At 38.4% G+C, this 19,152-nt stretch overlaps 1 protein-coding gene across 5 annotated transcripts in view; it reads left to right on the top strand.

Moving 5' to 3' along the window:
• Window positions 1–17,069, top strand: part of LOC140731040 (pappalysin-1-like) — a 362,759-nt gene extending 345,690 nt beyond the window's left edge. For all 5 annotated transcript variants that reach the window (XM_073052237.1, XM_073052236.1, XM_073052240.1 and 2 more), the window contains one exon: window positions 10,466–17,069. In XM_073052237.1, coding sequence (XP_072908338.1) covers window positions 10,466–10,579 — 114 coding nt within the window. In that variant the 3' untranslated portion in view covers window positions 10,580–17,069. The remainder of the gene's footprint in view (window positions 1–10,465) is intronic.
• Window positions 17,070–19,152: the final 2,083 nt, after the last annotated feature.

Below are 19,152 nucleotides of genomic sequence, written 5' to 3'. Positions count from 1 at the left end.
AGGAAATGCATAGCTGGTAAAGTCAGGCAGAATAAAATGAGGTACTTGAGGAGTATAAAAAAGGCAAGAGAACACTTTAAAAGGAAATCAAAAGGGCTCAAAGAAGACATGACGTTGTTCTAGTAGACAAGTTGAAGGAGAATCCTAAGGGCTTCTACAGATATATTAAGAGTAAAAGGATCCCAAAAGACAAAATTGATCCTCTGAAAGATCAAGGTGGTAATCTATGCATGGAGCTGAAAGAGATGGAGAGATTTTAAATGGGTTTTTTGCGTCTGTATTTACTTGGGCAACAGACATGGAGTCTATAGAAGTGAGGAAGTGCAGCAAAGCGGTAATAGATCCTATACAAGGATCAGAGGAGGAGGTGTTTGCTGTCTTGAGGCAAAGTATGGCGGATAAATCTCCAGGACCCAGCAGGTGTTCCCTCAGACCCCATGGGAGGCTAGTGGAGGAATTGCAGGGGCTCTAGTACAGATATATAAAGTATCCTTAACCATGGTGAGGTAGTGGAGGATTGGAGGATAGCTAATGTTGTTCCATTGTTCAAGAAAGGTGCTAAGAATAAACTGGTGAGCCTGACATTAGTAGTGAGGAAGTTATTGGAAGGTATCCGAAGGGATCAGATGTATAAGTAATTGGATTGTCAACATGGCTTTCTGAGTGGCAAGTCATGTTTATCCAATCTTATAGAGCTTTTTGAAGAAGCTAACAGGAAAGTTGATGAAGGCAAGGCAGTGGACGTTGTGAACATGGATTTTAGCAAGGCTTTTGACAAGGTTCCAACGTGGGAAGTTGGTCAAAATGTTTAGGCGCCAGAAATTCAAGAAGAGGTACTAAATTAGATTAGATATTGGCTTCACAGAAAAAAACAGAAAATGGTAGTAGATGGTTTCCTCACTGTTGGAGGCCAGTAACTAGTGGTGTGCCCAAGAGATTGGAGCTGCGTCTGTTGTTGTTTGTCATACATCAATGATCTGGATGATAATGTGGTAAACTGGATCAGCAGATCTGTGGATGACATCAAGATTGGGGGTGTAGTGGAGAGTGCAGAAGTCTATCAAACCTTAAAGTGGGCTCTGACCAGCTAGAAAAATGGGCTGAAAAATGGCAGATGGAATTTAATACATACATGTATGAATTGTTGCATTTTGGGAGGACCAAACAGGGTAAGTCTTACATGGTGAGTGGTAGGGCACTGAGAAGTGCAGTAGAACCGAGTAATCTGGGAATACAGAGCAAACTGGGAATTCCTTGTAAGTGGCATCAAAGTTAGTTAGAGTTGTAAAGAAAGCTTTTGGCATGTTGGTCTTCATTAATCAATATATTAAGTGCAGAAATTGGGATGTTATGTTGGAGTTGTATAAGACATTGGTGAGGCCAAATTTGGAGTATTGTGTGCAATTTTGGTCACCTACCTGGAGGAAAGGTGTAAACAAGATTCAAAGAGTGCAGAGAAAATTTACAAGGATGTTGCCAGGACTTGAGGACCTGAGTTATAGGGAAAGGTTGAATAGGTTAGGACATTATTCCCTACAATGCAAAAGATTGAGGGAGATCTGATAGAGGTATACAACATTGTGAATGATATAGATAGGGTAAATGCAAGCATGCTTTCCCACTGAGATTGGGTGAGACTACATGAGACTACAAGAGGTTATGGTTTAAGTGTGAAAGATGAAATGCGAAAGGGAATATGAGTGGGTACTTCTTCACTCGGAGGGTGGTGTAAGTTTGGAATGAGCTGCTGGGGGTTCAATCTGAACATTTAAGAGAAATTTGGAAAGATACTATGGATAGCTATGGGCTGGGTGAAGGTCAATGGGACTAGGTAGATTAATGTTTCAGCACAAAGGCCCTGTTTCTGTGCTGTAGTCTTCTATGATTCTCTGTCAATTCTCATATGCTATGTGTCTGCCCATGGACAAGGCCGGCTGTGTCATTCCGAGGTCTGTTACTCAGCTCCCCGTTATGTATAACATGTTGAAGTTTCGTTTCATTGACAGACTTTGAAATGTCTGAGTACCAGGGCTAATGAATTAATACGTAGAAAAATGGACAGAGTTGTTTAAAGCAGTCCCCAGAGATATATTGTGATAAAAAACTGTCCACTGTTATTTTGTAATTTGTCCCTTAGCTGATTGGGTATTGATGCCCAATGTCCCTTTAATCGTTGAGCTTTAATTTTACTATTGAATAGTAAATTGTTAAATATCTCTTAAAGATGATACACACAACAACCACCACTTCTTCAACTCTTTCCAATACTTCAAAATTTATAAACTCTTCTCAGGCTTCCAGCCAGGTCCAGGTGTTGGTTTTAACCGATGTTTCGATGACAAACTCTGCTATCTTCATCAGGAATGATGCCTAGGCATGTCTAGTCCAGTGGTATATATACTGAGCTCCCATCAACTGTCTGTCCCTCCTGTCCCTCCTAATTGGTTAGTCTTTAACCAATCAGGTTTCTGCGGTCGCACCTTGTTTAAAATTGTAATCCAGTCAGTCTCGCTCTAAATAAGAACTGGAATATGATTTTAAACAGGGTGAGACAGTGCAATCCAAAAATGACAAACAGTAAAAGTTTAAGTCGCAATTTTCTATGATAGATTGGCAATCTGCATTAAGTATTGGTCTACATGCCAAAGGCATGCTGGGATAGTACCTGGTTTTTCCATGTTCTCTCCTCCACCCCTCAATACAAGTCAGTGGTAGGATAATTTAGGAGATGGGAACTTAATGGACGTTGAGAGAGAATAGGTTACTGTGAACAAAATGGCGCAAGGTGATTGAATGAAATACAAAGAGCTGGCAAATGAACTTTTTCCTGACATAAGAAATTATGGGAAATGGTGCATTGTATATGGGAAATAAGCCTACATACGTCGCTTTGAAACTTAACAAGTCTGAAGGCAAAGTTTTCCAGCTATGGCAGGGTTCCCAGCCTTTTTAATGCCATGGACCCTTAACACTAACCGAGTTTAAACTGAGATTCCCTGAGCTATGGTTAAAGCAGTGTCAAATCACAGGATACTTCTTCCAACATTGCCAAAAAAAAAGATGCATTAAGCCTGAAGATTGGGAAAAAATCAGAATTCAGCAAAGAAGGAGCAATGAATCAATAACAAAGGTGAAAATCAAACATAGTTATCCTTTAAGTAGCATTAAAAACAGGCTGTAAAAGTTTCTCTTTTTATAAAAAGGAAAGAGTTGGCTAAAGTTAACCAGGATTTGTAAAGGACTAAGAAAAGGGAGGCATTATGTTGGGGAATAATGTAAGGATAGAAAAATCAAATAAATATTTTGCTCCCATCTTCGCTGGAAATAATGGACAGTAATAGGTCTAGATTGAAAGAGGACCTGGAAGAAATCAGTTAAAAACAGATTTGCAGAAATGAATGGTACTGAATGCCAACAAAACCACAGGACCCAATCACTTGCATCTCAAGATTTTGAAAGAAGTGTCTGTGGTGACAGTAGATGCAAAGGTTGATATCTTCCAGAATTTCATCATTTCCGGAATGATTCCCACAGACTAAAAAAATAGCAAATACAACCGTACCATTTAAGAAGGAGAGGGGAATACAACAGCAAACTACAGACAAGCTAGCTTGACATCAGTGGCATGGGAAATGTGAGAAATTTTTAGTAAATTCTGACAGTTCGTAATAGGTTGGCCAGAGACAGCATCTGGAGGAAACCTGCTCAGTGTTAATCTGATTTTTAGATGCAAACTATTGTTTATTTGGAGGTTTTGTGAGCAAATTTCCAGACTCACAAACTCTCACTAGTCAAATTTACAATATTCAAGTAAAGCCAGGCTAGGTGGAGATTTGTAAAGCAGCAACCAAAGTTGCATCCGACCAAAGCAATCTTATCAAGCGTCAGGCACAAGTGCCATCATTGACAGATGACATTAATCATTGTATTGTACTGCATGAGTAAGGAACATTGATGGTAATTAGAGGCTTTTGAGTTTACCTGTTCTAAACCTTCACCAGCAGGGCCAGAATTTCAAACCAACAAATATTTCAATGACTTTACACTCTACCCTGTGAGAGCAGGATTAAATATTTTTCAACGCCTGTGATTTTCTACTGAACAAATGCAACAAAGTGATTCTGCTGTCAAAATTGAGACCATCATTAAGTTTTAGTTCTCCCAGCTCTCACAATGATGTTGCTTTTATCTTCTCATCTTTTTAGCTAGATAATAGGGTATTATTGACAATGTGGCAGTTTATGGTTATTACTAAGCTGGCGGCAGCAACTAGCTATGACACTGTGGGAACTGGATTGAATAAGGTGCCATAGACGTACTGAGAAAGAATCTCTCCATCCACAAGTTAATGGGCCGGGGATGATTGAAAGATGTCATATTAATCGGATCAAGAAGCAATTGCAGGCTTATCTAAAGAGGGTAGAGGATGTGATAAGAATACTTAGACCTATCATTAAAACAACAAAGTTCATGAATCTTGGAGCCTTTCTGGTTCTCTCATACTTGTTAAAAGTGGATGAGCACCATGCACAGAGGAATATCACTGAGCAAGAAGTTACCTTACATTGGTGAATGGATATGGCCCAGCCATTAGATCTATCATGCAGTATAAACACTATTTGTGTTGATTTTGTTTGCAGAAGACACTTGGACTGACAAACGTAACAATAGAAACAAACAATTCAGCTCAATAATCTCAAAATCTGCTCGGTTCTTCTCTCTCTGCTATTGCTGCCTAGCCTGATGGGTAGTTCCATCATTTTCTATTTTAATTCAGACTTACAGAATCTTCATCATTTTACTTTGTCATTTATTGATTAATGACCAACAATCAAACCCAATTTGTTATATTTTGAAAAGAAAAGTTAGAGATTAGAGATTAGGGGCTTGACCTTTTATGAAAACATAACACATATTTGAAGCAAATAACACAATAGCATTTTGCAGCGAAATGCGAAATTTGAGATAAACTGAGATTCACAGTTTGTGGTTTCTAATTTTATTTGTTTATTCTTGGAATGAGGAAAAGATGCATCAACTTCATCCCGTTAAAGATCCTTTGTCATCCTAGGATGAAGCTCAACAACTGAGTTATAACTAAATAACTGAGCTTCAGCAATTGCCAAGGCAATAACTGGCACAGATTGTAAGTTAAAAAGCATTGTCCGCAGTTATTAGTGAATCCTTGTCCACCTTATCAATACATTGATTTACTAGATCAGACACCTAGCGGTTTGGTGGTTATTCTTATTAGTTTAGTTATACCGTTGCTTTAAGTGCACACTTTGATACTTCTTAAAGGGAAGACCACGGCGCAGCAAGTTTCACTTCCAATAGGTGATAAAGTGTTTCCTCAGGCAGTTATGCACTTTTCCAACCTATTAATATATTTACACCTCCTTTAAAAAACAGCTTTTCCCATAAGTTGTGTACACGTTGACTGGCAAATATTACATTGCCAACTGTGTCAAGAGGAAGCATGACTGAACTTTTTGTGTTTCCCAGATCGGAAGCTACCTACCTTGTTAATCTCTCAGTTCTTTTTTGTGACGTCGGAATCAGAATCGGAATCAGAATCCGGTTTATTACCACCTGCATGTGTCATGAAGTTTGTTAACTTAGCAGCAGTAGTTCAATGCCGATACATAATATAGAAGAAAAAATAAATAAATAGGTTAATCAATTACAGTATATGTGTATTGAATAGATTAAAAAATAATGCAAAAACTGAAATAATATATATTTAAAAAGTGAGGTAGTGTTCATGAGTTCAATGTCCATTTAGGAATCGGATGGCAGAGGGGAAGAAGCTGTTCCTGAATCGCTGAGTGTGTGCCTTCAGGCTTCTGTACCTCCTACCTGATGGTAACAGTGAGAAAAGGGCATGCCCTGGGTGCTGGAGGTCCTTCATAATGGATGCTGCCTTTCTGAGACACTGCTCCTTGAAGATGTCCTGGGTACTTTGTAGGCTAGTACCCAAGGTTTAGTAGAGCTAACTAAATTTATGACCTTCTACAGCTTCTTTCAGTCCTGTGCAATAGCCCACCCTCCAATACCAGACAGTGATGCAGCCGGTCAGAATGCTCTCCACGGTACATCTATAGAAGTTTTTGAGTATTTTTGTTTACATACCAAATTTCTTCAAACTCCTAATGAAGTGTAAACATTGTCTTGCCCTCTTTATAGCTGCATCGATATGTTGGGACCAGGTTAGGTCCTCAGAGATCTTGATACCCTGGAAATTGAAACTGCTCACTCTCTCCACTTCTGATCCCTCTATGAGGATTGGTATGTGTTCTTTCCTCTTACCCTTCCTGAAGTCCACAATGAGCTCTTACTGTCTTACTGATGTTGAGTGCAAGGTTGTTGCTGTGACACCTCTCCACTAGTTGGCAGATCTCACTCCTATATCCCCTCGCATCTCCATCTGAGATTGTACCAACAATGGTTGTATCATCAGCAAATTTATAGGTGGTATCTGAGCTATGCCTAGCCACACAGTTATGGGTATAGGGAGAGTAGAGCAGTGGCTAAGCACACACTCCTGAAGTGCACCAATGTTGATCATCAGCAAGGAGGAGATGTTATCACCAATCCACACAGATTGAGGTCTTCGGATTAGGAAATTGAGGATCCAATTGCAGAGGGAGGTACAGAGGCCCAGGTTCTGCAACTTGTCAGTCAGGATTGTGGAAATGATGGTGTTAAATGCTGAGCTATGTCGATGAATAGCATCCTACATAGGTGTTTGTATTGTCCAGGTGGTTTAAGGCCATGTGAAGAGCCATTGAGATTACGTCTGCCATTGACCTATTGTGATGATAGGCAAATTTCAGTGGGTCCAGGTCCTTGCTGAGGCAGGAGTTCACTCTAGTCATGACCAACCTCTCAAAGCATTTCATCACTGTAAATGTGAGTGCTCCTGGGCGATAGTCATTGAGACAGCTCACATTATTCTTCTTAGGCTCTGGTATAATTGTTGTCTTTTTGAAGCAAATGGTAACTTCTGCTGTAGCAATGAGAAGTTGAAAATGTTCTTGAGTACTCCTGCCAGTTTGTTGGCACAAGTTTTCAGAGCCTTACCAGGTGCTCTGTCAGGGCCTTCTGCCTTGAGAGGGTTCGCCCTCTTTAAAGACAGCCTTACATCGGCCTCCAAGACAGAGATTGCCAGGTGCAGCATGGATCTTCACAGCTGTAGTTATATTCTTCCTTTCAAAGTGTGCATAGAAGGTGTGGAGTTCATCTGGTAGTGAAGCATCACTGACATTCATGCTATTGGGTTTCGCTTTGTAGGAAGGAATGTCTTACAAACCCTGCTAGAGTTGTCGTACATCTGATGTCACCTCCAACCTCATTCGACATTGTCTCTTCACCCTTGAAATAGCCCTCTGCAAGTCATACCTGGTTTTCAGGTACAGACATAGATCGCCATTTATTCTGATAAAGAGCGCTCAAATGGCACGCATGAGATTATTGAGCATCCGTTTGTTTCAGACTTGTTCACTCACATTTTGTACCTTCCTTCTGACTTCTACAGATGAGACGAAAGACTAAATAAACTCCAGACAGTTGAGATTCAGTGATCTCTGGGACACTTTCATCTTTTTTAATCTAGTATTTCACTGGATTACATGTCACTGAACCTTGTAAAACCATAAGGTCGAACATGATGAAAATGAAGTTGAGTTTGTGTGGGCCAAGCTGATTAAAATTTCTGCTGTTAAACATAAATTAAAGAATATTTAATGTAAAGGGACTTATTGAATGCGAACAACTCTAAGGTCCAGTCATATTAAGAAACTTTCAATCTACTAACCTACTGATTCCACTTGTGATAACATAAATGTTGCTATTTTTGCTATTTTGCTATTCCTGACGAAGGGTCTTGGTCCAAAATGTCGACAGCGCTTCTCCCTATAGATGCTTCCTGGCCTGCTGTGTTCCACCAGCATTTTGTGTGTGTTGTTTTACTATTCTCGTCCATCCACTGAATTGAAGTGGGGCCATGAATCGTTCATTCACAGAAGGTCTTCATGTTGGAATGGTGGAAATAGAGAGGACAAGTGATCAAGGAAACACCACACAGAGATTACTGTCCCTACTTCAGTGTAATTCCAAGACTCCCCACTCCTTAGTCAAAAAATGTCAAAAACTAAACAAACATGTTGCAATGGTATAAAATTAGTGTACTAAAACTGAGTTTGAAAACATTTTCAGATTAGACAAATGTTGTTACACTTTGCACTCTTAAAGTTCCAGTTGAGGGGAGTGGAGAATTTTGAAAGGAGGTTTAGAATCATTTCCCATTTTTTTTCCTTGGGAATAATCTCATTTATTATTTCCCCAGCTCTAGCTCAGCATTAACTATAGTTGCTACTCATCCTATCCTAAGATGGATTAACATCTATTGGTTTAAAAATATTGAATGTTAAATTGAAGTAAGAGCACATTAAATGCTTGTTCATGAACTTAATGGGTTGAAAACTCTGCTGTCTGACGTCTTGTTTTTCCGATCCACACTGGTAAATATGAGCAGTCCTTCCAAGCTAAACAGGCAACTGCAGAAGATTTAGGTGGTGTATGCAGAAAGGGTAAATTTCTGGCACTGTGTTTCAGGCAGGAAGCTAAACCCACTGGCAGGACATATCAAAATTCACACGCCAATGCCAATGGTTTTCCAAACACTAATTTTAAGCAGAAGTAGAAAATTACTCTTAGAGCTCACTGACACCTATTAAAATTGAAAATTTACACCAGAAGCTTAAAAGATCAGAAAAGACCAAGAAGTATGCAAGTGAAAGGCATTTCCTGGAGTTTGTATTGCAGATAAATATTGCAACCAAAATGTTACTTTCTCCTGCTTACACTCAGTAGCCACTTTATTATGTACACCTGTACACCTGCTTGTTAACACAGATATCTAATCAGCCAATTATGTGGCAGCAACATAATGCATAAAAGCATGCAGGCATTGTCAAGAAGTTCTGCTGTTATTCTGACCAAATATCAGAATGGGGAGGAAATGTGATCTAAGTGACTTTGACTGTGGAATGTTTGCTGCTGCCAGACAGGTGCCTTGAGTATCTCAGAAACTGCTGATCTCCTGGGATCTTCAAGCAGAGCAGTCTCTAGAGTTTACATAGAAGAGAGCGATAAACAAAAATCATCTAGAGACCAGCAGTTCTGTGGTCGAAAACACCTTGTGAATGAGAGAGATTGCAGGAGAATGTCCAGACTGGTTCAAGCTGACGGGAAGACAACAGTAACTCAAATAACCACGTTTTACAACAGTGGTGTGCAGAAACACATTGAACCTTGAAGTGACTAGGCTACAGCAGTGGAAGATCACATCGGGTTTCACTTCTGTACCTAATAAAGTGGCCACCAAACGTGAATTTCGAGCCAATAGCAGCAACTCTAGGGATGCCACAGTCACCTGCTTTGAGTAGAGTCTATCCTCATTTATACACTTTTGAGAGAGGAAGTCCAGAGTCCACTTTGTCACCAATACTTCTTCTTGCTGAGTTGTTTGAATATTTTTTCCAGATCAGTACATTCCTCTTATTTGTTATGCTGATCAATTGTATAATAAAGCAAGGGACCTTATATTCTTACAATTTTCCACTAAAGCCTTTTGATTGTTGTTTCTAACCGTTTTACCAAGTCTATTGTTTAATTCTGGAGCAGCAAACAAAATGCAGGAGGGACTCAGTGGATCCAGCAGTAAACATGGAAGAAAATGCACAGCCGATGTTTTGGGCCAAGATCATGCAAGGGGTTTGAATCATTGACTGTCCATTTCCCCCCTCTGAGTTCCTCCAGCATCTTGTTAAATATTGTAGATTCCAGCATCTGCGGCCTCTTGTGTATGCATTTTCTTTTCGTTCGATTCATTTCTGTGCATTTATTTGAAAACGTCATGAATGCTTTGAAAAAATAGAATGGGACTAACCGACTCGCACTCAGGTGGATCTCCTTCACCAAATGAAACAAACTCTCATTCTAATTACTTTTACAACCTGATAATATCCAGAAGCACTTCCCAAGCAATGACTTCCTCTGGAAGTGCAGTCTTTATAGATAACATTACTAAGCACCGTGTGGCAGGCAAACCATCTGGAATAGGTGTAGAAAAAAATTGCATCATTGGGACCAGGGTACCATATCATCCATGAGAAATGCACTCAGTTCTCTGTTTAAATTGAATGTTGCATAGGTAGAGAGCAGCCAGGCATTACCTGATAATGGATTAAAAATGTGTTACTGAACTCAATGTGCTTTCATATTTATGATTCATAGTGAAGCTCTTCTGCAAACAAGTAAATGATTAAATAAAACGACGTGGTGTTGGCAGGTGGATGTGCTATTTTGTCATTTTATGATCTAACCTGCGCTTCATGTGTCACACGCCTCAGTGGATAAAAGCTCTTGAGAAGCATCTAATGCACTTCCTTTTGCTTCACAGGTCATACCTTTCCCAATGTCTTGTGAACTTCATGGAGACTGTGCTTGCCGAGACCCCACAGCTAAGGAGCACCGCAAACCGAGACAGCCACGCTTCTACCATGGACACCATTAGCCGAAAGGAACCAGGAACTGCTAACAGCTGAAGGCAGACTGGAAGAGCCACACATTCCTTGCTGCTTAAAGGAGAAACCTCTCCAACCAGATGATACTCACAGAAACATACACACATACAAATACACAATTCGACTAGTCTGCCTTCTGTCTGAAGACTGGAGTGAGAGCAAAGAATAAAGACACAAACGACACATTGAATGAACAAACCCCAAAATAGCATGTTTTATGCCTGCTAGGCTGGCCTTTCCTGGCCAATCCCTTGCCCCACCCACCTTACTCCTACAATACTGTTTCCCCAATCTATATTTTCTAAGGGTTACGAATACAATTCTGTCAAATCCAAACATTAAAATGTTTTCAGTAAGATGAAAAAAAACAATCCAGATACAATACAAAGATAATTGTGCATAGAACGATTAAAGAACAACTTACAGATAGAAAAAAAGTGAATACACATTTCTGAAAGGAAACACTGTTAGCATGGCTGCTGTTGCTGCCCAATAACCAGCTACTCACAGTGTAAGGGCAGGTTAACACCAAACCCAAACTTCAGTCTATCTGCCTTAAGCAAAACTTAAGCTTTGTTTTCAAACCCTTTGATTTCATCTCTTAATCTTGTCATTGAAAACAGATCCAGCCAAAAGAATGAGCCAAATTGCAAGAAAATCAAAGCTGCTTACACTCATTCTAATTGCCCTTCCCACGGAACACAATTTCAAACCAGAGGAGATTCAGACCAGTGAAAGGTAATTTCAGTGGATTGGTGTGAGGATGTTACTGCCATTCCAGGGGTATTGAATAATGGAATAAACATAACAAGAAGGCAATCAAAAGCCCTTGAAACAATTTCATCTGTGTCAAAAGGGGTGATTTTTTTTATCAGCAGTTGCTAAATCATTGGCTTTGCACATCTAAGGACTAACTTGCAAAAGCAAATCTGGAAAGAATAACATCCAATGGTCAGAACTACCAAACACTCGTTTTTACCATTTGGTAACTCTAGTTGTCAAGAAATGCTATTGTGTTGATTAAATTTAAGGGGAGTAACAATTCAGTTTTTCAACTATATGAATAAAACCTGAAAGAAACTGAAAAATGTGAAAGAAAATTAGCTTTTAAAAATATAACCTCAAGCAAACACTGGTAATTGTTTTAATAGTACCTGGTAGAGATATTTATGGAGGGGACAGCCTGGAGCATGGTCACACAGAATCCTTCTGCAGAATAAATGGTGGGTTATATATAAAAAGACCTAAGGAGACCTATCATCCTAAACAGAGTACATACATCAAGCAACTTTAACTAGATCTGCAGCACACACCATCTAGATTTGTACTTAGGCATAATCTGATATAAGATTACATATTCTGTCAGTGGGAGATAAAGAAACATTATAAATAATGCATGCTGTATGGCGCTCAGTGTTTAAGGTCAAATATAATTACTGCCATAAAGACACCGTATAGTTTCATAGGCAGTTACGGAATAGAAGCCAAAATGAGCAGAGGAAGTTAACATTGCTACTTTAAAAAATTGCTAAATACTGTCCCACTGGCTTCTGAAAAGTAAGATCTATTCATGAGTGTCTCTGTTTCCCATGATTGCTTCTAAATTAAATTTCTTTTGAAGAAAGTGGAAGAGGCAGACTCCCACACAGCTGGGCTGGAGAACCTTGTTTAAAAAAGAAACTGTACAATCCCCCTATTGAGAATGGCGGCCAAGTTTATAAGTATAATAGAAGTCACTGCTATTAATGCTCAGTGGAAGGTGATGAATCCTCATTTCCATGCATACAGTGGACAGAAACGTTCAAAGGGCAGAGGTCAGTATATCAGTGTCGCACCTTTGTAATTATATTTCTAATCTACAATTGTTTGTAGCGAAACTTTCCTTGTGGCCATTAGGTTGCTGATTTTATCCAATGATTTCTGTAGTTTCATTCAGTGCAATGTTTCCAGCTGGAGCTGAACGAGAGTATGTCTCAATGTAGGAGAGATCACTATAAGCAGATATTTCCTTGCAGTTGGGCCACTCCTGATATTAGTCTGGGATATATCTGCTTGCCTTAGTAAGGGCATTAACCCACTGGATTGAAAATAGCTGCAGTGGTCTAACACACAAGTATGGCAAATGGCATTTATTATCAATTTACAGCCTTTCAACACCAACTTTGCTGTAAATTCACAGGAAAAAGATAAAGTATCACACAACTGAAGTCAATAGTTCTGGGTAATATGGTTTCCAGCTTCGTCAGCTTAGTCACAGAGTATAGCCAGCAGCTAATAAGGATCAGTTTCCTAACACGAAGAGCAAAATCCCATGACTTTTATGATGACACCAATATCCATTGTAAATTTAATGGACTCAGAATTTCTGTTTAACAACAATCAGGTGGCATATACAAATCAATATCCCTATAGTATAAATACAATCATATTTCCAATGTGAATATTAATTTACATACTCTCAACAAACTCCTGCAAAATAATTTTGCCCTCCCCGTACCAAAGTAGTTAATGAGTTTAAATGGGTTAGTGCCTTGGTTAAAAGAGTGGACAGCAATCTAAGACAAACATGTTTGGACATTGACGCAGTGATATTTGTGATGTACTTCCACAACTGATGATACAGTCATAATTATATCATGTTAGACGAGGACGTATACAATAAAAGGAGAGGATAATGAAAGAAGGGTGCACATTTAGATTTTTATACCTATCTCACGTATTACTTCAGTGATAAGACAAAGTCTTGCTTTAGTTTAATTCTTATAACATAGAGAGAAAAGTGAAAATTCAGAAACAGTATGACTCATGCTCTCATCCAGTTTTTTACATTCTATAGTTATGACTCAAAACTTTCCAATAGACAGTATTTCCTCATAAATGAGCTGGTCAGGACCTTAGTGCTCATACTTTTTGCTGGTTGAGGTGTGTCAAAAAGTGGAACATGCCAATTTCAAAGGGACTTTAAAACGAGCCAAGCTACCTCCCATCTCTCTTCCATTTTGCCTGGTTGTAACTGTCGGTTCGTATCGGTTTTACCTGTGTTGTTTAAAATAAAGATTTCATGCTGCAAACACCTGACAGACATGGTTATGCAAACTGCATGAACTGAGATTGAGAAGACAAAAAAAAATCTACCACAACATTAGGGTTTAGACAAAAAAAAACATAGTGCTCCATAGGATTTTGGTGTAGTCATGTCGTAATGTCTTGTCGATTTTTGTGCATAGTATTAGCTCCAGATAGAAAAACAAAAGGAACGACTTTTTGACATTTAGTTGTTTAAGTGTTTAAAGTGTTTATTTGTACTTTTGTTATAAACTTTTTGCTTAATTGTATTTAATCAGTATTTTTATTGTGCTCAGTAACTGCATTTGGATTTTCTGTACAGTCATTTACAAAAGTCTACATCAATGTTTGTTTTTGAAAAGCTGCTAAGGTCAGACAGGTATTTTTTTGTATCTGATTCTATTTTAAATTTTAAATTTTTTGTTTTCTGATGCTTTGCATATATAATATCTCATGCATTTAAACATTATTATTAAGGGGTGATTAGTTTAGCTATTATAGCAGCCAATTAAAAGGGACAATCAGATGTAGGAAGCACAGATGGAAGAAATTCTGTAAAAGTTGGTATTGCAAGAATTAATCCTTAAACTTCCAATTAAGCATTTTATGTGATGGTGAGATTTATTGGGAAGACCCTTGGCTTTTGCTAATTAATCACAAATATTTTGTTTTATATAATCAACAAAATTGTATTAAGATGATAGTTAATCGATATTCGCTTTTACTTTTGTTGTTATTTAACAGCATACAGAAATATTGCTGCTTTTAACAATGAAATATTTCAGTAATGGGAGGCAGATAAATTCAGTCTAAATACCGAAAACTGGTAATTGATTTAAGTACCAAGTCACATTTGCTGGTGGGATATTTTCTCTCAAGTAAACTGGTTACTATGATATGTTTTAAAACATTCTCCAGCACAACGAATCATTCTGAACAGAAGTTAAACTTACTTTCCAGAAAAATTCATGAAGTCTTGGTTTCTGATTGATCATTTACCTGTCTGCATAATATAATTCAAGCTGTGATTTCTTTGAGAGAGGAAATATTTTCATATGGTAACTGCCGTTGTGAAAAACCTGGTATTTATTAGTCATACTTATTGGGCACCTTATGGAAGTCATGAAAACAATAATCAAATGAAGTGCTGAAAAACGTGTAACAGTCTACTGTAATATCATATCTTTTGCTGTACCTCATGCCTGTAAACTAGCTGCTTTAATTTTTAGTTTAATTTAAATTTCCTAGCAATATATAAAGATGTAAATAGTAGAGTTATTTATTAAGAATGTCATCCATTTTTAATTTATATTTACACTTTATCATCTAAATTATTTTTACAACTTTACAATTCCGTTGTTACAGCCATTTTATTACCTTAATGGTATGACAGGATATGAAATCTACATGAGACATACACTGTACTCTTGTAGCTCCCTCATTTTGAAGTACAGAACATCTAACCACAATAAATTCAATGTAATGCATGCATCTGTGAAATGATTACCCTTGCCATTGCTGTGACTTTCATTTGGAGTTAAGTCTCCATACACCTCTGGAAATAGATTTGGACCAGCCAATGACCAAGTATCAATAGAGTTCAATCAAACAAGGATAAGATAATACCATTGGAAAAATGGCCTGAATTAGAGCTCTGTGGGGGGTGGGGAGGGGGGTGAATTAGAATGCAAACTTCAAGTATTGATGTTGGATTGTCAATATTGATTGGATGAAAGAGCTCTGGTGTGCAGGTTCTGCTGATAGACTCTACTACACACACTGGGCCGTGTTTATCCTTGATATCATAAGCCATCCATAATTGTATTTGCCAGTTTTTAAGTCATCCATAGTTCAACAATGATCGATATGAAATCAAGGCTTTGTCACTGGATTGCGTGTGCAAATCTGCCAGTTAAAGTCTAGCAGTATAATTGCACTTGCGCACACAGTTTTGCAGCATAGTAATGGTAACGTCTCTCGCCCACAGGGTTTACAGGACAAAGTTCCTCCTGAACTCCATTCAAAATATCCAGGACTTCATCCTGTGAGATGAAGAATGGTTCACCCCCAGTTGCTAGCTGCACATAATCGCCACAGCATGTTTTATGCTGCCTTTTAAAGTGCATTTCCGCTGGAGAGTACACTTAGCATCACCAACCAAAAGCGAGCTTGCAGGCAAATGTTGCACATTTTTAGTGGTCTTCGTTTCAATGAAACAAATGTGCTTTGAGATATTAAAGAATCTGAGATCAATTTCAAAATTGCTTCTCTTGCAAGAAGAGTGTAAGAATAATTTGAACATATGGATGTCCCTGTTGTGGATAACATAATCTATAATAATTAGGAGCCTGATCTCAGTTTCCTAAAGCAGAAGATGATGTGACCCTCTAAGCTAGCTCCCTGACTCAAGTTTATCTCCTTCCTTAGCTTTGGTTTCCCACCTGATCTCCAGTTCCCTCGATTTTCTATGGATTCCTAAAAATTACATTAATCTTATCTTTAAACCTGATGAACAACAGAACATCCAATGCCTCTGGGATGGAATATTTTGATGATTCACAGCACTCTGCAGTTACAGTTTCCTCTTGATGAGTGTCTGTAATGTCCAACACTTCATCCTGAGACAATACCCCTTGTTCTGGACACTGCAGCCAATTAAAACAGTCTCCCATCATTCATTCTGTTAAGTCACTTCAGAAACTTTTTTCATGAGTTCCAGTAAAATTACCTCTCATTGTCAGAGATTAGAGACCCGATCTACTCATCACTATAAAATCTCTTGAAGTTATCTGTAGGTACTTTATAATTACTTCCTCACACTATATATATATACATATATATATATATATATGTATATGCACAGCAATGGCAAAATGAATCAGAAGAGCTTTGTAGTGAATGTTTTTTAAAAAAAATAGTATTTCTTATCATCTGTTGTATGTCGTCACTGGTCCTGACAACCCAAAATTTAGCTGCTTTATTCCAGCATCAATCCAGATGCAAAAAAAACATTGGTCAGGTCGAGTGATCAGCAGCTGGCATTGAAGTACAAGGAGCTGTTTTAGTACAACTGGTGGTTAGAACAAGTGTCATCAGTTCGTCAGTGGATCAAAGTTGACCATTGGCACTGTACTTTAATACCATTATGGTGTTCAGAAAGCACTGGTAAATTGGTGGAATCCATTCCACTATCCCATATCCACAATGCACTGTGTTGGGCACTTACCACAAACATTTTTTTTTGTTCTTTTGTACCGCTGCATATCTTATGTTGGTGCTCTGACTTTACACAACAAACATCTGTCTGGTGTACTGTATATTTGTTTCTCTGGAAATAATTATTTCTTATGGATAAATAATGTCTCCTCCCTGTTATGTATTGGTTAGAAATAAACACTGGCTATATGAAGGAAAGTGAAGGTGTGCTATACCTCGTTTATGAACTGTTTGTTGTTTTGCACTCGGTGCCTGTTTAAGGTCACACATCTGTCATTACTGCTTTCCACTGATAGGTCCATTATTCGAAACAAGCTGTTTTCATCAAAAGTAGACATGCCAATTTAGAGGTGAACAAGTGCTAAGGTCTCCACTTAGCTTGAACAAATTCTGTCACACCTATCAAAATTTGGAGACATAAGAAAAACAAAATCAAAGATGCTCTTCTACAGTACACTGAAGGAAAAACTGTATAATGTATGGTCTACTGAGCTATATAATTAGAAGTCTCCTGTCTTGTTGACTGGTCTGCTTCATGAAGAACCATGTCTCGTAATGCCACTACAAAACAATCCAGTACATTTCACCCCAGCGAAGAAATAAGCAGTGGGTAAAAATACAGTTAATTTTTTTTAACGTGCAAGTGGTGAAAGAATTGGTTGAAATAAAAATTAAAAATGTTAGAAATGTTCAGCAAATCAGGCAGCATGCAGTGAAGAGTTTCCACCTCGAAAGATTAACTGTTTTTCTTTGCATAGTTGTAGCCTGATCTGCTGAGTGTTTTCAGAACTTTCTGTTTTTAGTTAGGAAAATAGAGTGAACAAATTTGCTCCAATTTATTCTGTTTGCTAAGCTGCAAGTACCACAAAAGCAGTCAATGGTTATACTAATGATTTGTATGGTATTTTCCCCCAGTCTCTTTATTTTATCCAGTTGGATGACTATATTTAAGAGCAATAATGGGACATCAAAATTAATAACACATTACATTATACTTTCCTGTGAGAGAAAAAAATCAATAAAACGAGCCTTAAAAATGTATCTCGTGAAATAACTACTAGAAAATTCCTTTGCAAGGATTTAATCTTGAGCCTGGGCCTTCATTATAGGAATTTCAATCTCTGTAAAATAGTGTATCGCTGAGACACACGCTGAGTGTTGTGGACTTTTCTGAGTTCACATAGGACTGCAAAATAAATGGTGTCTCTTATCAGCCAGTGTCACATTGCTACCCTAGCTGACAAAAATAATGTCCTGGCAAAGGTCAGGACATTCCTCTTCTTGTTCCTGTGGCTAGGTTTTTGATAGGAATTGCACTGTTCATCTTGTCCTGATAGATCTGCTAATGCCCAATCAACAATTCTTTCCTGAAACAACTATGAAGTAAAACCATTAAAGGTTCAAAAGTTCATTATATTGTGCAAGTATCTATGTATAATACAACTCTGATATATGTCTACTCCAAATAACCATTAAATACAAAATGACCATGGTTGTTGATGAAAGAAAAGATATTAACTACCCCCCAAAACTTGCAGACCTCCAAATCCCCCCCTCACCCACAGCAAATGACAGCTACAATAACATCAACAATCCCCTACTCTTAACAATCCTCATCCTCTTCACTTGTAAAGAACAGTGATGGTAGCACCAAACTCCCAAGCCCCCTCTTACTCACAAAAAAATTAACAGATCACCAACCCGCCAATCATCCAAAAGAAAGAGAACGCCAAAAAACTGAAAGAAACCAATATAAAGTACGGTCAAACAATCACGTGAATCTCAGAATATGGGAAATGTCTTTTCGTCTGCATATGAGGTGAGCAGCTGCATGAATCCAGGCCTAACCGCCAACCTGGGTCCGAACACTGTTGAGCTGGCTGCTGAACACTCTGTTGAGAGCCATCGCTGACTTGCTCCGCATTCACCTTAATGCTTCAGCCTTCCTCGCCGCTTCGAGATGGAGTCGTTCATGACCCCACGCTTCGTCTCTGGTCTTTTCCACGAGTCAGCTTGTGTTTTCAGACCTTTTTGGCCCCCACCGTCTCTGATCTCCACCAGGCAGCTCTCCATTTCAAGTGACTAATGCAACTTAATCGTTACAATTTATAATAAATAGTAATATGATTTTGCTATTACTCAGGCTGATGCAGGAGCTGTATGGTTTGCTGTTTTAGATACTGAGGTCAGTAGATCTCAGTCCATGATCCCATGGCAATGTTTTTGGCAGTTACCAAGAGAAAGGGTATTCATGATCGTCGTTAACTTGTAATCTGATCTG

The sequence above is a fragment of the Hemitrygon akajei genome, chromosome 7 (genome assembly GCF_048418815.1).
Source record: "Hemitrygon akajei chromosome 7, sHemAka1.3, whole genome shotgun sequence".
NCBI lineage: Eukaryota > Metazoa > Chordata > Chondrichthyes > Myliobatiformes > Dasyatidae > Hemitrygon > Hemitrygon akajei.
This window is presented reverse-complemented; position numbering and strand designations above follow the sequence as displayed.